General features: G+C 33.6%; 1 protein-coding gene and 1 pseudogene across 1 annotated transcript; one reads left to right on the top strand and one right to left on the bottom strand.

Annotated features, from left to right (window-relative positions):
* The first annotated feature begins 3,590 nt into the window (after positions 1–3,590).
* Positions 3,591–4,249, top strand: LOC145075608 (uncharacterized). The gene is made up of 2 exons (XM_079021796.1): positions 3,591–3,765; positions 3,936–4,249. The coding sequence occupies exons 1-2, from the start codon at positions 3,591–3,593 to the stop codon at positions 4,247–4,249; spliced, it is 489 nt and encodes a 162-aa protein (XP_078877922.1).
* Positions 4,250–9,646: 5,397 nt separating this feature from the next.
* LOC145075607 (heat shock 70 kDa protein 1-like) lies at positions 9,647–11,939 on the bottom strand (annotated as a pseudogene).
* Between the last annotated feature and the right edge of the window lie 9,987 nt (positions 11,940–21,926).

The following is a 21,926-nucleotide window of genomic DNA, read 5'->3' as shown; positions in this document are numbered from 1 at the left end:
TCAATGAAAGTCAAAGTCCAAGATTGCCTGCGTACGCCCAACATATGCAATTCAAGTCCAGTACGCCAAGATTACTCCCAGGAATGCCCAACATACGTTGATTGATCCCAACATTTCATTAAACACTTAATCTCTTAAGACCTTTTGTCTAAAGCTTAGATCTAGACTTAAGTCATAAAGTTTCCACATTTATGACTTTCCATTGCTAGAAAAGGTCCAAAAGCCAAATGCTAACTTATTAATCCATTAAGACATCATAATCTTGCATGGAAGGGATAGAAGGACCAATATCACAATTTTATGATTCCTAATAACTCCATAATGGATAAAGTTTCCAACTTTATCCATTAGAATGATCAAAACAACAAAGATCTAGTCTTTAAGTCTTCCAAGGGACCAAAGTGAATCTTTTTCAACTTCATCTGTTAAGTCCAAGTCTCCAACCTTCATACATGAATTAATATGATGTTTGGATGGATAAAGTACCAACTTTATCCATGACAAGGTCACAAACTTTCAAGATCTAAACTTTATGCACTTAAAGTGACCAAAAAGCTCATAACATCCAAAAGTAGCTAAATCTAACAAATGTCTTCTGAAGATTCAAACTTTATACGTACAAAAAAAAGATCAAGGTGAACAATGAGCTCCTTATTCTCCAAGATGCACCAAGAACACCCCAAAGGAAGCTGAGAATGGAAAGGGTTTGGAAAAGTTAAGGAGCTTAAATAGGGCTTAAAACCCTCAAATTAGGGGTTGGCATCTGATCGTGTATGCCTAACATACCAAATGGTACGCCTAACGTACGCTCTTAAATCCACATCTTGATCGGCTAGTACGCCCAACATACTACTACCTCCAGCACCAGATTCAAACTGCTATAACTTATTCGTTGCAACTCCGTTTTCGACAATATTTAATATACACATAAAGGTGTCGAAGAGCCCAAAATATTATCTAAATATCTTGGACTAAAACTTCTCGAACAAAAATCCATATTTAATGCAAGAACCCGGCCTATGACTTTTCCGTTTCGACCCTTCGGCTCAAAACACAATTCAAATGTTAAATCTCTTAACTATCATTATATCCTTCTACAAAGACTAAACTTTTCTTCATTAAGGCCCAAAGCCTTACACAATCGATTTCCGGCCCATGACCCAGAAATAACAGGAAACCAGGATGTTACAAAATAGGATGTTATTTTCCTAATGTAATTTTATATGGAGTGATACCTTGAAATAGAACCAAGTAATTGTTTTTTGATGTGGTTCTAAATGGAATGATGCCTTACAATTGGTTGGAGTTTATGTAAATATTGAGATTATTGAAATGATACATTATCATCTCTTTGAATTAGCTTGTATGATACTTATAACATATGGAGTGATGACTTAAAATGGACCAAGGAATACTAGTACTCATGAGCTCATTTATGATTACATTGATGTTAATTTTCTCATTGTAGGTTTGGATCTTACTAATTTTCTCATTGCAAGTTTAGATCTTATGCAACCATTGTAATGACACTACATAAGTTCTTATAAATACTCGCACCATTGCACCTCCCGTTCTTCCTCAAGAATGATTGTATCCCTCATCAACTTATTCTTCCTCTAGAATGATTATAGCCATCATCAACTTCTTCATTTGTTTGTTGTGCTATTTCTTGACAAAAACATTCACCATAATTGATGTAACTCTTTTCCAATTGTGTGTGTGGATTGACTTAAAATTAAAGTTCCAATTAAAAGAATGGTTTAGTGTACATACAGTTGGTTTAAAAAATGTTTTGTGTATGTTGGTTTGAAATAGGCTTCCATGTTGTATGATTTTAATATATATGGTTGTCCGATTTAAAATTTCAATGTTATAAAACCAAAATTATTTAAATTTCCAAGTTGAATATTTTAAGTTTAAAAATCCGGTTTGTTAACATTTCAGGTTATTTTACCTGCCCACAGACGTTAAAAAACAAACAATAATCTGTTTGCAGAATGTAGACGTTTGGTCTACTTCTTCTACTATAGATGTTTGCAGATATAATCCGCAGACTGTAAATATTTTGCCTCTAAAAAATAAGCATCACCTTAATTTTTAGTGCCTTACACTTATTACACATTGAAAATATGTAGTCCATAACACTCAAAATTCATTTCGGAATATATAGAACATGTTCACAATGCAATGAACTACTCCAGCATATGAAGAACAAATCCAGAATGTTTCACACAGTGTATTCTGGACGGTTACATTCCAGAAATATTTTGAAATTATTATTATTTATTTATTTATTTATTGTGTAAAATAATAATGTTTTTTATGCTTTTCTTACAATACTTTGCTAACATGCAATTGCTGCAAAAATGATATGATACCGTTTATTTTCAAAAACCATATAAAACCAAAAATAAACAGACAAGAAATGACCAAATGCCACTCTGAAATGTTAATTCGGGATTCCGGAACACATTGTTCTAGATAAAGTGATAATTTTTCAAAAAACATATAAAATTGATTATTTTTGTAAAAAAAATCATTTATATTAGTTAGATTATTCAATTTCCCTTGCATACTTTAAGTCATTAAAAGTTAAAGTACTTTTTTTAGTGAAATAAAAATATAAATCCTTTTTCCACACTTACTCCCCAAAAACGAACAATTGTGATATACAATTAGAAAACTATTATATAACCTATACACCTAGAAGAAGAAACGACACAAAAGGGAAAAAATGCAATTACTTAGCCGTTAACTAAACTAAGTCCCCCATAACCAAAGTTGTTGTACGGTGGTACCAATCCTTGTTTTAGTTGAGCTTTAGACGTAGTATAGGCACCAAAACGTTGTTATGGCTGACGTGGAGGGGCCTTAACGGTGTCATAACGAGATGAACAACCCCCCCCCCCCCCCCTCTTCTCGTTGTAGCTCGTCGCAGGTGCATCTCGTTGTCGTCTTGACCGGAGGAAACGAGCTAATTTCCACCATTTCGACCAATTGAACCGCCGGTCAAATTTAATAAAAAAAATAATTATTTTTTACCTATAAATGCCTAGTATCTATTTACATTTTTTTTTTTCACACAATTCCTCTCTTTCTCTCTACAATTTCAAATATCTTTAAAAAAATATGGATCATTTCGACTCATCCAATGATGACGGTGACGATATATTCTCCGGTATGATATACCATTAATCCACCAATGAGATGCTACAACAAGACCCAACCTTGCCATTAACAAGACGTGCGCTGTTAAATAGAAATCGCGAGGAAGGACACGAACATCTATATCGCGATTACTTTGCGGATAATTATTTATATGGGTCGAAGGACTTCTAAAGAAGACTTCGCCTGAGTAGGAATGTGTTCATACGGATCGCCAACGCCTTTGAAAGCCGATATCATTTCTTTATACTTAAATACAAATGTACTACATGCTTCTTTATTTTTAATACAAATGTAGTATATTTTTAAACCATAGTTAATATATGTTTGGGTATACATTTTTTCAACTGAGACATGATGCTAGAGGTAGGAGAGGATGATTTACAACGTTGCAGAAATGTGTTGTGACCATTTGTTTGATAACTATGGGGGTGTCACCAGACACCATAGACAACTATATGAGAATGTCCGAAAAAGCTACACGAGAAACTTTGTATAGATTGTCAAATGGTGTTGTTGAAACATTTGGGGACGTATATTTGTGGAAACCTTCGTTGCATGATACCAAGAGCTTTATGCAACACATGAAAAAAGACATGGGTTTCCCAGAATGATTTGAAGCATTGATTGCACACATTGAAAATGAAAAAATTGCCCAGTAGCATTGAAAGGGCAGTATACAAGAGGTCATCATGGATCGTCTTCGTTGGTTTTAGTGGTTGTTGCTTCCCAAGATTTATAGATTTGGCATGCATTTTTTGGGGTTGCAGGTTCCAACGATGACAACAATGTTCTTGATCAATCACCAATATTCAATGATCTTTTGAATGGAAAGGCTCCGGATGTTCCTTTTACAGTGAATGTAAACAAATACAAATTTGGGTATTACCTTACAGATGGAATATATTCTTCGTATTCGACATTCGTGAAGGCATTCCAACACTCAATTCAAGAAAGAGATAATTTATTCAAGAGAAGACAAGAAGAAGCATGTAAGGATGTGGAACGTGCTTTCGGAGTGCTAAAGGCGAAACAACACAGAGTTGAACATGTGGCACGGCCATCAGACTTAGAAACTCTATGATATATCATGTATGCATGTATTATAATGCATAACATGGTAGTAGAAGATAAATGACAGAATATTGCACACTCATATGAGGGGTTTGAAATGCCCAAAAGCAACTCTTCCCTTTCTTTCCCCTTTCCCTATCTCTCTATCTCTCAAAAACCCCAATCTGTTCACCACCGTCGTTTCATATCTATCTTTGTAGCACCCGAGAGTAGTTCTGCCCTTATCCGGTGGTGTCGTTAACTCTTCTTCAAGTTCTTCTGCTCATAACACTGAAGGTAAAATTCTAGATATACACTTGTGTTTCGAGTTTTAAATTTTTGATTTATTAGTGCTTAATTTCGAAGCAAGCCCATCAGTTTTGAAGAATGCAATCATGCTTTGAATGCTCTAATTTTTAGTTATGTATGTATCTGATCTCCTCTTTAATGATTTGATTCATCTGTTTTATTTCCCCAATTTGTATGATTTTTTTATGAATACATATCCAAAACTTGTATGCTTTCTAACTGAATTTGTGTGTGCTTTTTTTTCGATTTGCAGGTAGGTATTAACAGATGAACGGTTAATTGATTGCAAATAGGTTTTCTCATACTGGATTTAGATTAATTATGCTGACATCTGATATTTTTAACTTAATTGTGAAGCACTAACAATAATTACCTGTTTGAGTGTTTCAAGATTGGCTTTAGTTTGACTATGCCCATGTCTAACGGGAATGAATTTTTTCAGGATATACAATAACCAAGAAAAAAAAGATTATGAGACAGTCAGTCGACCATCACATACCACCACCTACTCTCTTTCTCTCCTCAAATTTCATGTATTTTTGCAATTGTTGATTAAAAGGTTAAAGGAATTTATAGGTAGACATGGTTGAGATTTAGTGATTATGAAGCTAATTTAGTGTTGCATTAGAGGTGTTCTCTTGTAGGTATGAATCTTGGAGAAGCTTTACAACATGTTGAAGACCCAAACACTAACAAACCATCAATCACAATAACTGATGTTGGGGTTTCTCAGCCAATTGTAAAAGAAATGGTGGTTCTAATGTGTGAAATGGTGTTAGCACCAAAGAGTTGGCTTCGTTTAGGTACATATTTTTGGAGGTTTAGTTTGCTACTTTTGTTTTTTGAGTTTTATTGAGGATGTAAGTATGTCTTTCTATATTATAACAGGTTGTGTGAGTTTAAAAATCTTGAAAAGCGTATTCTTAAACTTGTGGAGAGAGAAACAGAAGGATTTTTAGGAATATTATTCACGATCCAGTTTTTTTACAAGAGTAAATTTGGAAGATGTTGGAAGTAAGAACTTGTGCCATAATTGTGGGCACAAGGGTCTTAATAAGAAAATATATAAAAAAATGTCGATTGCCAAAGCCGAAAACTTGGTTTTATTTTCTATGAATAGCAAAAGTCAAATGTTCAGAATATTGTTTTCCAAAAATATATATTTAAGATTTTAAATGGTCTTTGTTTGATTAGGGATGGTTTTGAAAGGAAGAGGCAATTTGGTCATAACATAAATTTTTTGGAATAATAGTCTTAAAAAATCAGTATTATCTTGATAGTTTGTAGTTGTATGGACAAAGTTTGGATATTTCTTTTATATGTGTGATTATAGCATTCTAATGTATAGCTATTTTTCAAACTTAATCTTTGTATAACCAAGTTTCTTTATAGTAACCTTCATTAGATATAAGAAGCCTTTTAGACTTTCTGCCCAATTGGATGTCATTACACGACTCAAATCCACTAACTAGGAGACTAACTTTGTCATTCTAAAAAAACCTTTTTAGACTTTATATTCCATTTTTTGTTCATTCAAAGTCAATTTAAACATTGGTTTGAGTGCAAGAAGGTAGAGGTTAAGTGTCTTCCTTACAATTATTCATTTTTCAGGCAAAAGGTAGCTTCATAACCATTAGTGGTCAATTGAACATCGAAGTTGAAGCATGTACAAAAGTATGCTCTTATGCCATTGTAATAACCTTTTAGTGTTTTGAAACTTCATCCCTAACCATAAATTACACCATTTTTGTATTTTATAGGAAAGAGGTGGTTAACATATGCCAAATATAACAATCGTGATGTGTAAAATGTATGTATTGTATCTAATGTAATTATTTTTTCCCTTTTCTAATCTCATTTTTTGTCAAATAACACATTGATTTGTACTGATATTAAGATCATCAATCTACATTACTATTTGCTTATAAAATTACTAAAAAATTATTAAAAATGTACGACATGTGAATTTAGCTTCCTCTGACCTACACAATAGTTGTAATGTTTTTTTGATTTTATGCTGACAATATGAATATATAACTGGATTTAAAAACAAAATATAAAATGGAGGATTGAAGTTGTACTTTTTTGAAAATTAATAAGAGATGGAAGGTCCTTATGCTTTATAAAACTTGATAATAATTTGGAAAATTATTTTATATATGTCGAAAAGGTAAACCGTTTGTGGTTAGAAACGAATTTCAATGTATAAAGTTTGTTAATAATACTTAATATGAATGGCTTTCATTTATTTGTATTAACTTTGATTGTATTTAAATTAGATTTTGTGTAATGCAAACAAACACAATAATTTGTTTGTAGAGAGGAAAAAGGATGATGTCGTTTTCTTTGAATGGTTACAAAATTTTGAGACTTTTTACAATTAAAAAACATCATTTTGTAGAGTAAATCATATTTGATATTTACTTAGATACTATAAGTAAAAACATGTGTGAATCAAGAATAATCCACACAATTTGTTTAATTGTACTCATTGCTTCTATTAATAATGAAATTAGGATGACTTATCAAATATATATAGAATATGAAAAATAATATTGACTACTACAAAAATGTATTTTTTAACTCTTAGATAAAAGATAGTCAAATATTTAGTTATCCATGTGAAATGGTGATTAAATGCAAATGACAATTTAAATTTATATCAACTTATGCATATTTATAACAAATGTTAATGATGACAATTGGCAATTATTGGTTTATAATGTCAAATGTAAATAATATAACTATTATTAATTGTAAATTGAAATTCTAGGAAATAATTTGATATTAACTTTAACAATTAAACATAAACAATCTTTTACAATATATTTAATTTCGGTTTTTTGGTTAACCGTCTACAGCCCAGAGGCTATTCGCCATCCATTCAAAAGGAAACAATTCACAAAACCAAATTATATGCTGCCCTCCAAATAGAACATTCAGAAGCTATTAGGCGCAATGAAATTATTCGTCGCTGCCGCTTTGCGCGGATAAACGACTAGTATATATATATATATATATATATATATATATATATATATATATATATATATATATATATATGGGAGGGTTCAATTGAGAAAAAAAAAGGTTGAGAATGGGGGAATCATTCTCAGCCAATCATTTATTTTTGCCGCAAAAGCCTCCAACGTACCAGCGGAAATGGGAAACGAATGCACATGTGTTTTCCAACATAACATATTTCCTTAAACTATGCTAATCATTACCTTAATATATACAAAAACATAGTTTTTTTTTCGTTTTTTTTTTAATTTTTATAAGTTATTTTTATCAAAAAATGATTTTAAATATACCAAAATTCATAATTTTTTATTTTCTACAAATAGACATCCATATTGATATAGTTTTAAGATAAAATAAAAAATTTATTTTTTTTATATTTTCAGCTATCGTTATTCATAAATGAATAACAATGTATCATGTTTTATTACAGTACATTCGTTATTCACTTATGAATAAAAAGTATGATTTTTTTTTAACAATTTAAGTATCATTCATATATGAATATAGCATATAATAAACATAGTATATTCATATTTTAATATTGGACGATGAATTCACTTGTGAATATTAACATAGTATATTCACTTGTGAATATTAGATGATATATTCACTTATGGATATTAAATAATATTTTATATGTGAATATTACATAGTAATACATGGTATATCACATGTGAATATTACAAAGTCTATTCACTTGTGAATATTAGATGATATATTCACTTATGAATATTACACAGTATATTCACATATGAATATTACAAGGTATATTCACTTATGAATATTGAAGGTATTTTGACAAATATATATAATTTTTATATGTTATTCACATATGAATAACATACACACTTGCATATTTGCTTTGTGTTTTTAATAATCATATACTGATTCAGGTGAGAAAAAACATATTCATATGTGAATATAACGTAATAATTTAGTTTATGCATTTCATCAAACAGTTGAAGTGCAAACAAATTAACTATTTTAAAAATGTTAAAAACATTAAGTTATCAATTCCAAATCATCATATACTTCCGATTTCGACTTCAGATGCGACATCCTATCTCTGATCGATTTCTCAATTTGATTTTGATTTCCGAAAATCCGATTGGGAACCTGTGATTACCGATTCTAAGTCCCTCAATGTCGATTGTGACTGCGAGTCCAGAACTCCGATTCCAATTTCATGAACAACGAAGAAATTCCGGTTTAGTTGAAGAAATCTAGATGATTATTGAAGGTTGGAAGAAAAATTTTGATGATGAACGCACAGTTATCGAATTCTCTATAGTTACGTATTTGAGATTGAAGGTTATTACGATATTTACAAGTTTGCCAACGTGTCTTTTATGTTAGATTAAATGAGTGGCTGAAAATGATTCCCCCATTCTCAACCTTTTTTATTTTCTCAATTGAACCGACCTATATATATATATATATATATATATATATATATATATATATATATATATATATATATATATATATATATATATATATGCAAAGTTGTTTAGATAGATTTATAAGACTAAGGGAATGGTGACACAAAAGTTAGGCACCACTTCACCCTTTACCACAAAACTGTGGTAAAATACCACACTCAAAAAGAAGTGTAACACATGGGATATTTTTTTGTTTTGTTTTAATAAATAAAAAGGACCCATTAAGGGACCGACCGTAAGAAAAAGAGACCAATCACATTGCTTAATGGAGTGCACCCTTAGAGTGCGGTAGTGCAATCTCCGCCGCACCTCTACCTCACCCGGGGCAGTGTTTCGTCCTATGTGGCACCCAACTGCAGCCATTGCCGCAGCCCACTCCCTCCGGTTTAATGTACCAAAACCATATATAAAATAGCACCATATATAAAATAGCTTTAAAAATGAAACCAACGATGTGAACTAACCCCATTAAATGATCATGTTCATGTTTTTGTTACAACTAATAAAAATGATAAAAAGTGGATCATGGTTTAACATTTTGGACTGGCTCAGTTTAAAGAAGTTGCAGGTTACTGTTTATCATCATCTTATTAAACAAAAAAGGCTTTAGAAGATGAGTGGGTCCAACAATCATGATTTGAAAGCTGAAACTCTCACATGCATATGGACTCGATATATTCCCTCATGCGCTGAAGCTCATCAGCAGATGCAGCTTGGTTCTGCTGGAGCCACTTGGTTGTGTCAGCAACTACATGCTCCATTTTAAGCAACCTCTCACCATTTTCTATGTTTTTCATCTTATGCTTCATGTTGTATAAGCAGTCCTCTAATGCATTGAATGCAATTGCTTTCTTCTTGTATTCTTGATCATCCTGTTTGTATTTGTCAGCATCTTTTACCATTTTCTCAATTTCATCAGTGGAGAGTCTTCCATTTTGGTTTGTAATTGTGAGTTTCTCAGTCGCACCGGTTGACACTATCTCCGATGTGACTGTGAGGATCCCATTAGCATCCATTTCAAAGCAGTCGTTGATTTGTGGGACACATTTTCGAGCCAGAGGTATTCCAGAAAGTGTGAACATCCCCAACAAATGGTTATCTACAGATCTGGCTCTTTCACCTTGATAGACTTTGATGCAAACCTCAGATTGGTTGTCATAACATGTAGTATGAAATTTGGATTTCTTTGTAGGAATTGGGGTGTTACGTGGGATCAAAACATCAAATACTTCTCCTTTTACTTCTATACCAAGGGACAAAGGAGTTACATCCAATAACAACAGATCTTGAAAACACTTATCCGTGTTACCACTTAGCTTTGCAGCCATAACAGCTGCACCATAAGCAACTGCCTCATCAGGGTTTACGCTCTTACATAGTTCTTTTCTCTCAAAAAATTCCTGCAACATACACTGGACTTTTGGTATTCTTGTTGAGCCGCCTACAAGGATCACCTGATTCACACATGATTTATCCATTTTTGCATCATTCAAACATGCCTCTAATGTCTCAATGCATTTAACGAAAGAACCAATGTTGAGCTCTTCAAATTTAGCTCGACTGAATTTCATAGAAAAATCAATCCCCTCATGCAAGCCGTCTATTTCAATTGAAGTCAAAATATCGCATGAAAGAATCCGTTTTGCTTTCTCACAAGCACATTTCAACCTCCCCAAGGCTCTTTTGTTGCCCGTTAAGTCCTTTTTCCATTTCCTCTTGAATTCCTGAGCACAGTGATCCACCATACGACTATCAAAATCTTCACCTCCCAAATGAGTGTCACCTGCAACGGCTTTCACCTCAAGGGTACCACCACCTTCCGCCATTGTTAATAGAGAGACATCAAAAGTGCCACCACCCAAATCAAACACAAGCACATTGATCTTGGAAGTAATATCCGACTTATTGTCTAAACCATAAGCAATCGCAGCTGCTGTTGGCTCATTGATGATTCGCATGACATTAAGTCCAGCAATAGCTCCAGCATCCTTTGTTGCTTGTCGTTGTGAATCATTAAAGTAAGCTGGGACCGTTATCACAGCCTTTTCCACAATTTTTCCAAGGTATGCCTGGGCAGTGTCTTTCATCTTCCCAAGCTTCAGCCAAAAATTCCTTCTCTTCACCTCTATAGGAGACAACAATCTTCGGTGTGTATGAAGGCCCTTGTATGACCCTAAAGGGCCACAACTTCATGTCGTCCTGCACTTTGGAATCACTGAATCTCCTTCCAATCAACCTTTTAGCATCTAAAAATACACAGTAAAAAATTAAGCCTAAAGCCAAGTAAGTTGGAAAAAAACAGCGTATCAACAATAATTATAATTCTCTACAGGAGCTCTAGAAGTAGATTTCATGACCAACTCTTTCAAGGACCAATAAAGTAATATGGAACCAAATATGCAAATAAACATTAATAACAATATCCCACTCCACGAGCAATGAGAGATATATACCTTGTTAATTGTTTAAATGATGAGTTTTTGTAGCACGGGTTTTATTGCATCCGTATTTTATTATGGTGCATTGTATTGTACTAACCTTTTTCCAGTAGTGGCATTTGAATCTAATTCACATTGCAAATATTTCAAGAACAATTTTCATAATATCATAATACTTTTTTGAAGATTCAAACTGTTCCATAAAATTCATTCAAATAAGTATGGTATTTTTATGTTTAATCATAATAACATCAAGCGAACTAAAAGAAAATAAAAAAAGAAAAAAGCCTACCAAATATGGTGTTAGCAGGATTCATGGCCACTTGGTTCTTGGCGCCATCACCAATGAGACGTTCTCCATTAACGAAAGCAACACAAGAAGGTGTGGTTCTGTTGCCTTGATCATTAGGAATGATTTGGATGTGCCCATGTTTCCAAACAGCAACACATGAGTAGGTTGTTCCAAGGTGATGCCGATCGCTGGTGTGTCGTTTCCTGTTCCGTCCATTATAGTTAAAACTTAAAGTAAAGTAATTGTGTATTTTCGCTATTCAAGGCAACTTATCTTTAAATAATAACGATAGAGCAGATGAACCGATGAAAACTGTGCCTCGTTTCCTCTTCCGTCGCTTGGTTGACGAAATGATGAAAACCGTCGTCATTGAAGTCCAAAGCTTGAGTGTGGCCATACCTTTTTAATTTGAGGCCTCCTTTATTATTTTCTATCTCCGGCTCAAAGTTTTAGGCAATAGATCCAAAAATCCAAAGGCAAATTTTTCCGAAATTTTGGATATTTGAAATTTGGATATCACTTTTTTCGGATGGGGACTGTTATGCGTACCCCTGATTTCATGTACGTACGCCCTTAATCATTACTTTATTGATTGGTGCAGATTGATCTATTATTTACTTTTTTGCAGCTTTTTTATTAATTTAATCAATAAATAAAAATTGTTAGTTTCAGTTTGTATTTCAAGAACCAAAAAGCTGGCCAATAATAATAATAATAATAATAATAATAATAAATTGAATACAGTAATCGCAATTAAAAGTTACGTATCCAAGTTATTTTTTAGAAGTATATTTGTCTTCATGTTATATTTTAACTACTTCCTCCGTCCCAAATTAATAGTTCATTTTTGACTTTTTAAGTCTTTTTTCTTTAACTTTGACCTTAAATATTTTTATTTGTGTTATATATTACTTGATAAAACTTATAACAATGAAAAAACATTTAAAATACAATCCATTCATATATTTTGCATCAAATATTATCTATCAAAAACAAAAATATTTAACGTTAAAGTTGAAGAAAAAAGACTTTAAAATTCAAAAGTGGACTATCAATTTGGCACGGAGGTAGTATTTCTCTTCAGTTTTTTTTGGCCCATGTATGGAAAAATATTTACCTTTTTTGGTTGGTGTATGATGTATCTTTTATAACAATCATATTTTATTTATGAATAATCAAGGCCTAAAAGGACTTTTTTTTATTCGTATACTAGTGTAAGACCGTGCATTATACGAGTTTATTAAAAATAAAAATTTAATATTAATATTTAAACATAAAATATTTTATAAAGTAAAAAACGGACACAATATTCAACTTTTTGCGAACTTAATATAATGGTAACTTGTTATCACCGGTAAAAGGGTAAAACCGAACAAAAAATGTTAGGGTAAAAACGGACACAAAATTCAACTTTGGGCAAAACCGACAAAACTCTGAAAACTTGAGGGTTTTTATGACATTAGCCCACATCAAAAAGATTAAAAAAAATTTAAACCATAGAAACAAAAATAAATTAAATAAATAAATAAAAACCAATAATATATAATAAGATTTAAAAAAAAAGTAATCTATAATAAAATGAAAGAAAAACCATAAATTAATTAAATAAATAAAAACCAATAATATATAATAAGATTTAAAAAAAAGTAATCTATAATAAAATGAAAGAAAAAACCTAGTGATTATAGTTTTAATGTGAATAATAATTAGTTATATGTAATTATGGTATAATGATAATAGTTATTTAAAGAAAATAAATAAATATTAATCTTTAAGGTAATCATTAAGGGTATGGTTAAGTAAGAAGAGGGTAGCGATAAAGAGAACCTTTTCGGATTTGGATAATAAATTGTGATTTTTTTTTTGAATAATTTGGATATCCAAAAATTTGAAATATTTACTTTTTTATATTCATTTTTTTTTTAATGTATTATGATTTAAGTTATTGCATTTTGCCATTTTGTGTTCGCTTGCAACCAATTTAAACACATGATGTTAATTACTTTACGTTTTGGCATGTATATTTCTATTTGTAACACATTGTTCTGAATCGTTTGTAATTCGGGGTTGTGGCCCGAAGATCGGTTATCATAAGGCTTAGGGCATTTGGGATAGAGAGATCTAGACCCATGTCTCGACGTGTAGTTTATCCCAAAACACAGAGACATGTAGTTTACTAAAAAAAATCAATGTTTTAAGCCAATTTCTTCTTCGAATATATATGTTAGGGTAAAAAGTGAAAGGGGAGAACGACTTTGTTTTAAATTTTGATTGCAATGGACGGAAGAGGAAATGATGCACCGGCTATCGGCATCGACCTGGGAACAACCTACTCATGTGTCGCCTTTTGGAAGCATGATCGCGTCAAAATCATTCCCAATGATCGATGCAACAGAACCACACCGTCTTGTGTTGCCTTTGTCGATTCAAAACGTTTCATTGACGATGGCGCCAAGACCCAAGGGGCCATGAAACCTGCTAAATCATATATGGCAAGCATTTTTTCTTAGTTTTTAGTGAATGTAGTTAATTTTTTATGATTAAGCATAAGAAAATTCCATATTGAGTTGAAGGAACCGTAAGAAACAGTCCAGTAGATTCTAATCGTCAAAAACTAGAGTCCCATTTTCGAATATTGTTTTGAATGAATTTTATCATAATGAATTGCATTTATATTTACTGAATTATTTGATACCTGTTAAACATGAAGCAATGTTACCCAATTGCTCCACTTTAGGGGTTTAAGGGTTTAGAGCTTTTGTTGCTTATGTGGAGAAACTAGACTATCCGGCCACAATCTAGATTACATTGTATGAGCAGGTGTTGTTTCATTTTTGACCCAGTGGACTTAATGAGCTCAACATTTAATACGTACATCTATAAATAGTTGTTTTTTACTTAATCTATAAAACTATCTTCATGGGTTAAGTGAGATAGTGTATGGTTTATAGGTTAAGAGTTAAGACATCCACTTTGCAAGATTATCCTCTTTATTTGCCTTCTTTCCAAAGGCCCTAGTTAATTTTTTGCTTCCATCTTCATACACAGGCTACTCTTTTATCATCGGATAATTATTAAAATGTTCAAATTTTCTTTAATTTAATGTGGACAAAACTTCAAAAATGGTCCTTGTTGTTTCCGAAAATCTGAAGTTTGGTCCCTAATTTACAAAAACCTCACGAATTGTCCTTGTGGTTTCAAAGCTTTTAACATTTGGTCCATCCGGCTCACTCCGTTAGCATTTCACCGTTAACTCATTTTTCAATATTATATTGCAGGGGTAATGTGGTCATTTTAGTTGTAACCTTCTCTCTTTAATATGAAATGATTACATATTGTTTGCACATCAACTCACTACCCGTCCCTCTCCCAAGAAGATAACCAGTTAAATTTGTAATCATTGGGTTTATTCCCATCGTAAAAGCAAGAACAGAAATTGGGATTTAGGGTTTAAGATGAAGGAATTACAATGGTGCTATAAATATGGTGTTTTCGAGAAAAATTTGCAACCGTGCAGGACTTAGGAAAATGATACGGTACGATACCACAACAAAACTTGTTTTTTCTTGGTCGATTGTGTTTAGGTAGAGAAATCATTGACTTTACTCTTTCTTTTTTTGTGTTTGCAGAAGGATATGACAACTATTTCACGTTGAAGATACACTATAGTGGTGTCTTCACCAAAGCACCTGGAAGGAAATGTGTTGATGTTGTTGTAACATATGTAGATGATGTTGACACTGATTTATTTTCAGTTCATGAGCTTGATGACATGGTCCGAGAACTAGGGTACAAAAGTGAGCAAACCCTCTAATACCATTTTTGTATCCCTGAATACCCTTTAGACTATGGCTTAATGCCTTTAGGCAATGACCAAGATGTACTTAAAATGGTATCATATGTCCCTAAACACAGACTTATAAGGGTGTATATTGAAACTGGTCAGACAAGGGTAGCTAGTTATTACAAGTCTCCTTTTAGAGTTGTTATTGAAGAGTTGGAGCATGATAGTGTGTCACCTTAAATGAATAGAAAGAAACCTTGTAGGAGAGAAGCAGGATCATGTAGTAGAAAGTTGGATCTAAACAAGTCTATGAACCCTGATTATGAGCAGTCACAAGTATTAGATGTTGATGAAGGGCATGATTACTCAAAGAGTATTCTGCCATTTATAAGGTCACAAGCTAGCAAAGAAAGTCATGTCACTCAAGAGGAAGTGGTCAATCATGAAATTGAAATCTCAAGAAGAAGTAATCACTAGTGCAATTGAAACTAAAGAGCCAGTGGGAACTTACCATGTATAGGAACCAAGCTGCCAAGCTGATGATGTAGCTAATACTGCAATAGTTGATGACTTTGAACCATTTGTAGAAGATTATTCACTTTATGTTGATTATGATGTTGCGTTTAATGTTCAAACTTCGTGTGAAAAAAAACCAGAAGTGGATTGTCTAGAGGGTATGGTGAGTGATGATAGTGTAGAGGCTTTATATTTTGAGAGTGGCCATGGTTCTGAGGGTAGTGGAGATGATTCTGATGACAGTTGTCACAGCTAGGAATTTTGTGTCTTGTAATCACTACACTCAAGTAAAATGTAGAATCAAAAACTTAAGAGGATGTATGATGCTTACTCTATGACAACAAAATTTCAATCCAATACACCATACAAGTACTACAAATAGTCAACAAGCAATTGGAAACCCTAGAAGTTCTTGTTTAGGTCCATTTTGGACTAGGACTTCCTTATTGGACTCAATGGACCAATAAGCTTCCAATTTGACTATCATGGGCTTAGAACCTTTAAATGTGCTCTAATTGGACCCACTTTCATTTATTTCAAAATTTTGGGCCATATTGGGCCTAGAATGACATAAATTAAATATTATGAACCATAATTAACCTAAACTAGCCCAACAAAGTATAAAAATCACACTTATATTTTATAGGGCCAACAATCATTCAACTTAACTCTAGTATGGGCTTAGGGGCAATAAAGCCCAAAAATCTTTTTCTTCTCTTCAAATTTCGGCCCAAGCCCATGAAAAAGGAAGAGTTGACTTTCATAGCCACCTCATTTTTGCATGTTGGTTCTCTATGCAACCTATCTCATACTTCCATGCACATGTCACCTCAAAGATCTACTTCTTTCTCTCCCTCTTGCTCTCGGCCGAACACAACACACACACACTCACAAAAATTCACTCCATTCTCTCTAAGTCTTGAAGAACATCCCCTCACTCTTTCTTCAAAAATTTCGAGATCTAAGGAGCTTTCAAGAAAATATCTCCACAAATTCTCCACTTAAGGTAAGATCAAGTTAAGATCTATGATTTTGGTACTTTGTTTTATCAAAATCTTCTTCTAATCCATGTAAAAATATTGATCACTCTCCTAGAAACTCTCTAAATTCGAGATCTTCCAAGGAAAGGTTGCTTAGGCCGAAAGTCATCTCATTTTCTTCCATCTCTTCTCCAAAACCGAAACCACACCCCAAGGTGAGCTTCATACCCCCTATTTTTCGGTTTTTATAAGTTTTGTGGGGGGGGGGGATACAAGCAAATGTGTAGATCTATGAGTATATGTATGCTTTGTATGATTTCTATGTTTATTTACATGTTCTTATGTGATTATGGTGTTGAAACTAGTCAAAAAGTCCTCAAAATCGAGATTTGCATTAGGATGTATGAATCAAGTATTAAACATATTATTACATACAAATCATTTCTAGAAAAATAACCAAGTTGGTTAATATGAACTCCTTGGGCTAAAAATCCCATTTTTGGACTCAAAATGTTAAAAATATAAGGTTAAAGGGCCCAAAATGACAAAATACAAATTCTTATGGATGAAATGAGTCAAAACAGTTTCAACAATGTATTTTTCTGGAAATATTCTCTTTGAAGGATTAAATGTGAAAATTTTAAGCATAATGGGCCAAAAATGATTTTTTCGGCCCAATAAAGCCCAATTTGCGAGAATTTCAAATTAGAGGGGCTGAAACTGTATTTTTCTGTAAAACAGGGGACTACTAGTGCTCCAAGTCCATTTCAAGGGTTAAAAATGCTTTTCATATTTAAAAGGGACCAAAGATGCAAAAATTTTATACTTTGGGCCAAAAGTGTAAAAATTGTGAAAATAAAGGTTTCAGCCGAGAAAAATTTCATTTGAGGGACTAAAACTGTTTTTCAAATAACTTTGAGCTTAAAAATACCTTTTCTACAAGTTTTGATGCTAAAGTGTCAAGAAAAATGGTTTAAGGACTAAAATAGAAATTCTTTTATACAAAGGGCCAAAAGTGTAAATTATCCAAAAGAAAGGGGCTGCAAAAAATGAAATATTCTAATGTTTTAAACAATAAATCCGACATGATGAAATACTAGCACCTCGACTATCGGCGAATTATAATACACCTTCAACACCAAAAATCGTTATCAAACGAATTGATTCGGTCTCGAATCAATAATGAATCCGAAATTACTAACACGACGAAACTTCAATACACACGCAGAAATTTCGGGAAGTCAATACACACGTGGGAATACACCAAACGTCGATACACCGTCTTTGGGCCCGAAAGTTTCAAATTGTGTTTGTTGGGCCTAGCTAGCCCAATGACATGATCTTTAGGCCCGAAGGAAACTCGCTCACATGTAGTTGGGTCTTATATGACCTAATTTCGTGTAAAAGGACTTTTACAGGCTTTGTGCTGTTAGACCCCAAGGGCCCTCTAGTGCTGCTAGTAAAGTCGAGAATTCACCAAATGCGAGTCGGGCTAAGGACCCTTCGCATTCACGATAGCCTTGAACGACTTACGGAAAATATCGGGGCTTCGCACCCTCTTTTCCTCCTCGGTTGTGGGGCTATGTGAAGTTCGGGTGAGTGGATTAAGTGAATAGTGCGAGCGACGCCTAAGGGATCGTTTGTATAGTTGTAAACTAGTCATTTTCATTAATGTGTGTTTATAACAATTCACAATCCATAATTAATCCAACGTCACCGGGACTCAACGAATACACCCGTCGTAACGAAATAACAAGATATAAATCATTTGATGCAAAGTATTAGGAAAACATCGGGTTTTCCTAGGGTTTTCAATTAATACACCTACGAGTTACATACCGAGTTTTACAAATCGTACTTTTACATTTATAGAAACAAACAAGCATACTTACGGATCTTCACACTTTTTATACTATGCTCTTTTCAGAAAATATCGAATTTTCTGGTGATTTTCAAAACAATACAAACCACTATATTTCAAACATTACTTATGAACTCACCAACATTTCATATGTTGACGTTTTTCAAAATACTTGTATTCTCAGGTAACAGGTAAATCGAAAAGGAAAAATGTATTCAGTAACGTCTTGCTGTTGTTTTAAATAGTATCGAACAATGTACTTTTGGGTATGTAATATTATGGACCAATGTATTGAATGTAAACGCTACCAGTTGTAACATTTCAATGCTTGGTAATGTATGATGTTATGTTTCATGTATATTCATTGTGATGGTATTCAATTGAGTCACAATAGCCCTCGGACGTTCCCGCCGTCTGGTTCGGGGGTGTGACAACAGTGAATACAATGTGGATGAGTCTAACATCCAATTTGATGTATATGTACACATGAGTGAATTCCATAATGTTGTTGATGTAGAAGAACATGGAATCTTAAACACTCATTCAAAAGATGAAAGGAATGACATGGTTGATGATGAGTTGGCAATTATTGCGACTGATGATTATCAATTTACGGGATTTCATGAAGATGATAGGAAGAGACTGGTAAAAGAGCTGAGTAACTCAAGTACATGCTCACATGGAGAGGTTCATGTAAAACCATTTCAGATTGGCCAGGTCTTCAAAACCATGTGTGATGTTAAAAACTACATGAAATCACATGTTGTAGCAACAAGGAGGTCTTTATACCTAGCAAAAAATGACAAAATCCAGATTAGGGTGAAATGTAAAAGTTTGTAAGTAAACCATCTAAAGCAGTTGATGGTAGTGGGCCCTCAACTAGAAGTAGGGAAAAGTGCAAGGGTAAAGATGTAATTGCCAATAAGGGTACATGTCCATGGGCAGTCCAAATATCGAGGACTAATGAAAATCAAGATTTGTTGGTGAAAACAGTACAAGATGAACATAAATGTTTGCAAACAAGGGCGTTTAAAGCTTTCACTTCTAGATATGTAGAAAACTTAATTGTTCAACAAATCCAATGTAACCCTAGAATTCAAGTGAAAGCTTTACACGAAGAGTTGTGCAAGAAACTAGAGCTAGGAATGTCAGTGCAAAAAGGTTGCTACGGCAAAGACATTAGTTGAACGTATCATTAATGGGGACTACGAAGTACAATATTGATTTTTGAGGGATTATGTCTTGGAGATACTAAACGCTAATCCTGGTATAACAGTTCGGATTGATGTGTATCCAGAAACCTTCCTGTCTATTACCACAAATTTTTTTAAAAGAATGTATGTCTGTCTGGGTGCATTGAAGTTGGGATTCAAAGCTGGGTTAAGAGATTTTCTAGGCCTGTATGGTACTTTCATGAAGGGCCCTTACCCTGGGCAAGTGTTAACTGTTGTAGGGTTGGACTCAAACAATGACATATACCCTGTACCATATGTTGTGGTATAGACAGAATCAACAAGTAGTTGGACCTGGTTCTTGGAACTGTTAGGAGAAGATTTGGATCTGGGAGCAAATTCAAACTTTACATTCATTTCTAATAGAAAAAAAATATGTATCACCTAACTTTTTTTCTTAGTACTATTTCTAGATAAATTTGGGTAACTGATGTTTGATACATTGACTTTTGTTTAGGGAATAATACCAGCAATTGAGAAGGTATCCCCTAGTGCAGAACATAGGTTCTCTTTGAGGCATATCTGTAACGCCTGTTTAGGGAATAAAAAGTGAAATTTACGTTAGAGCGATATTTAGGCTTAGTGATCTAAACGAATGTCGTAGAGTTCGTTAAACCGAGAGCGTGCATAAAGAGAATGCCTAAATCTGACTTCTTATGAGGAAGTTATGATTTTCTGAAGTTTCGACTTAGCAGTATGCAACCTGAATACTCGATTCGAGATCGAGTGATTGTTGGTCTAAAAAATCTAAACGAGAATTGAAGATCTCGTTGATAGTAGTGCATTGGTGAAAAGAAAGACGAAAACGGACGTCGGATGAAGAAGTTATGAATTTATAACGGAGTTTTCTTGTCCTGGCCTTCTAAAAATAAATAATAAAAATAAATTCAAAATTAGTCGACGGAGTCTAAACAAAAGTTGTAGAGCGTAGTCTCACCTACGCGTGGATATAAAGAACGTCAAAAACGAAGTTCGTATGAGGAAGATATGAATTTTTGAAGTTTATTAAATAATTAAAATATAAATTTAATTATTAAATCTGATATTATCCGAAGGGGAGTCACCGGACTTATCCGGGTTACGCCCAGCGTAGGGTTGTACACCTTGCATACAGCGAAGCATGACGCGCCTCGCACTCGAGTTCTTCGGATACGTAACCAGTGACGATTTGGGAGGAGTACGCCCCACGTAGAGCATTACGCCCAGCGTATGTAATGCGAGGCCTCAACCTCCTATAAAAGGGCATGCGAGGGCAGCCTTATTCTTTTGCCAAATTATTCCTTTCTCTCTAATTTTTGCCTCGATTTGCATGCCATTTATACCCCGAAGCCCCGGTATTATTCCCGAGCCCCGAAGCAAGTCTCGAAGCCCCGAAGATCTCGAGAAGTAAGATTCCCGAGCCGAAGCTCTGCCCGCGAGAAGCCAATTTTTGTGAAGATCTTCCAGATCTACCGAAGAATACTACTTCTGCAAGTCGTAGTGCTGTCCGATCATCTTCTGATCAAGTGAGTGTGTAGTTACTTTCTTCTAACGCATAACTATGAAGTATTTTATACGAAATACGTGTTATGTGTATATTTTGTTGTTATATGTGTGAATGTATATTCACTTTCTTGTATCTCATAGGTATGATTTATTCTCTATGAAATACGTGTTATGTGTGTGTGTGCCTCATCTGTTATGTGGAATATGTATAGAATGAGAATGCTATACAGGTTTTAAACTATGTATAAAATATATATTTTTATCTACTAATATGTTGGGTAGAACATGGGTAGATAGTGATGTGTGATAAACAGATGAGAGGCCTCGATGTTGTTGTTGTTGATC

This window comes from Lactuca serriola, chromosome 9, assembly GCF_051521515.1.
Source record: "Lactuca serriola cultivar US96UC23 chromosome 9, Lser_US96UC23_V15, whole genome shotgun sequence".
NCBI classification, from domain to species: Eukaryota; Viridiplantae; Streptophyta; class Magnoliopsida; order Asterales; family Asteraceae; genus Lactuca; species Lactuca serriola.
The sequence above is the reverse complement of the archived record's forward strand: the minus strand, read 5'-3'. Positions and strand labels throughout refer to the sequence as shown.

Coding starts and splice junctions, on each gene's coding strand:
- LOC145075608 (XM_079021796.1), top strand. CDS start 3,591: ATGGGGGTGTCACCAGACACCATAGACAACTATATGAGAATGTCCGAA. Junction 3,766..3,935: donor ACACATGAAAAAAGACATGG/GTTTCCCAGAAT, acceptor TTGGGGTTGCAG/GTTCCAACGATGACAACAAT.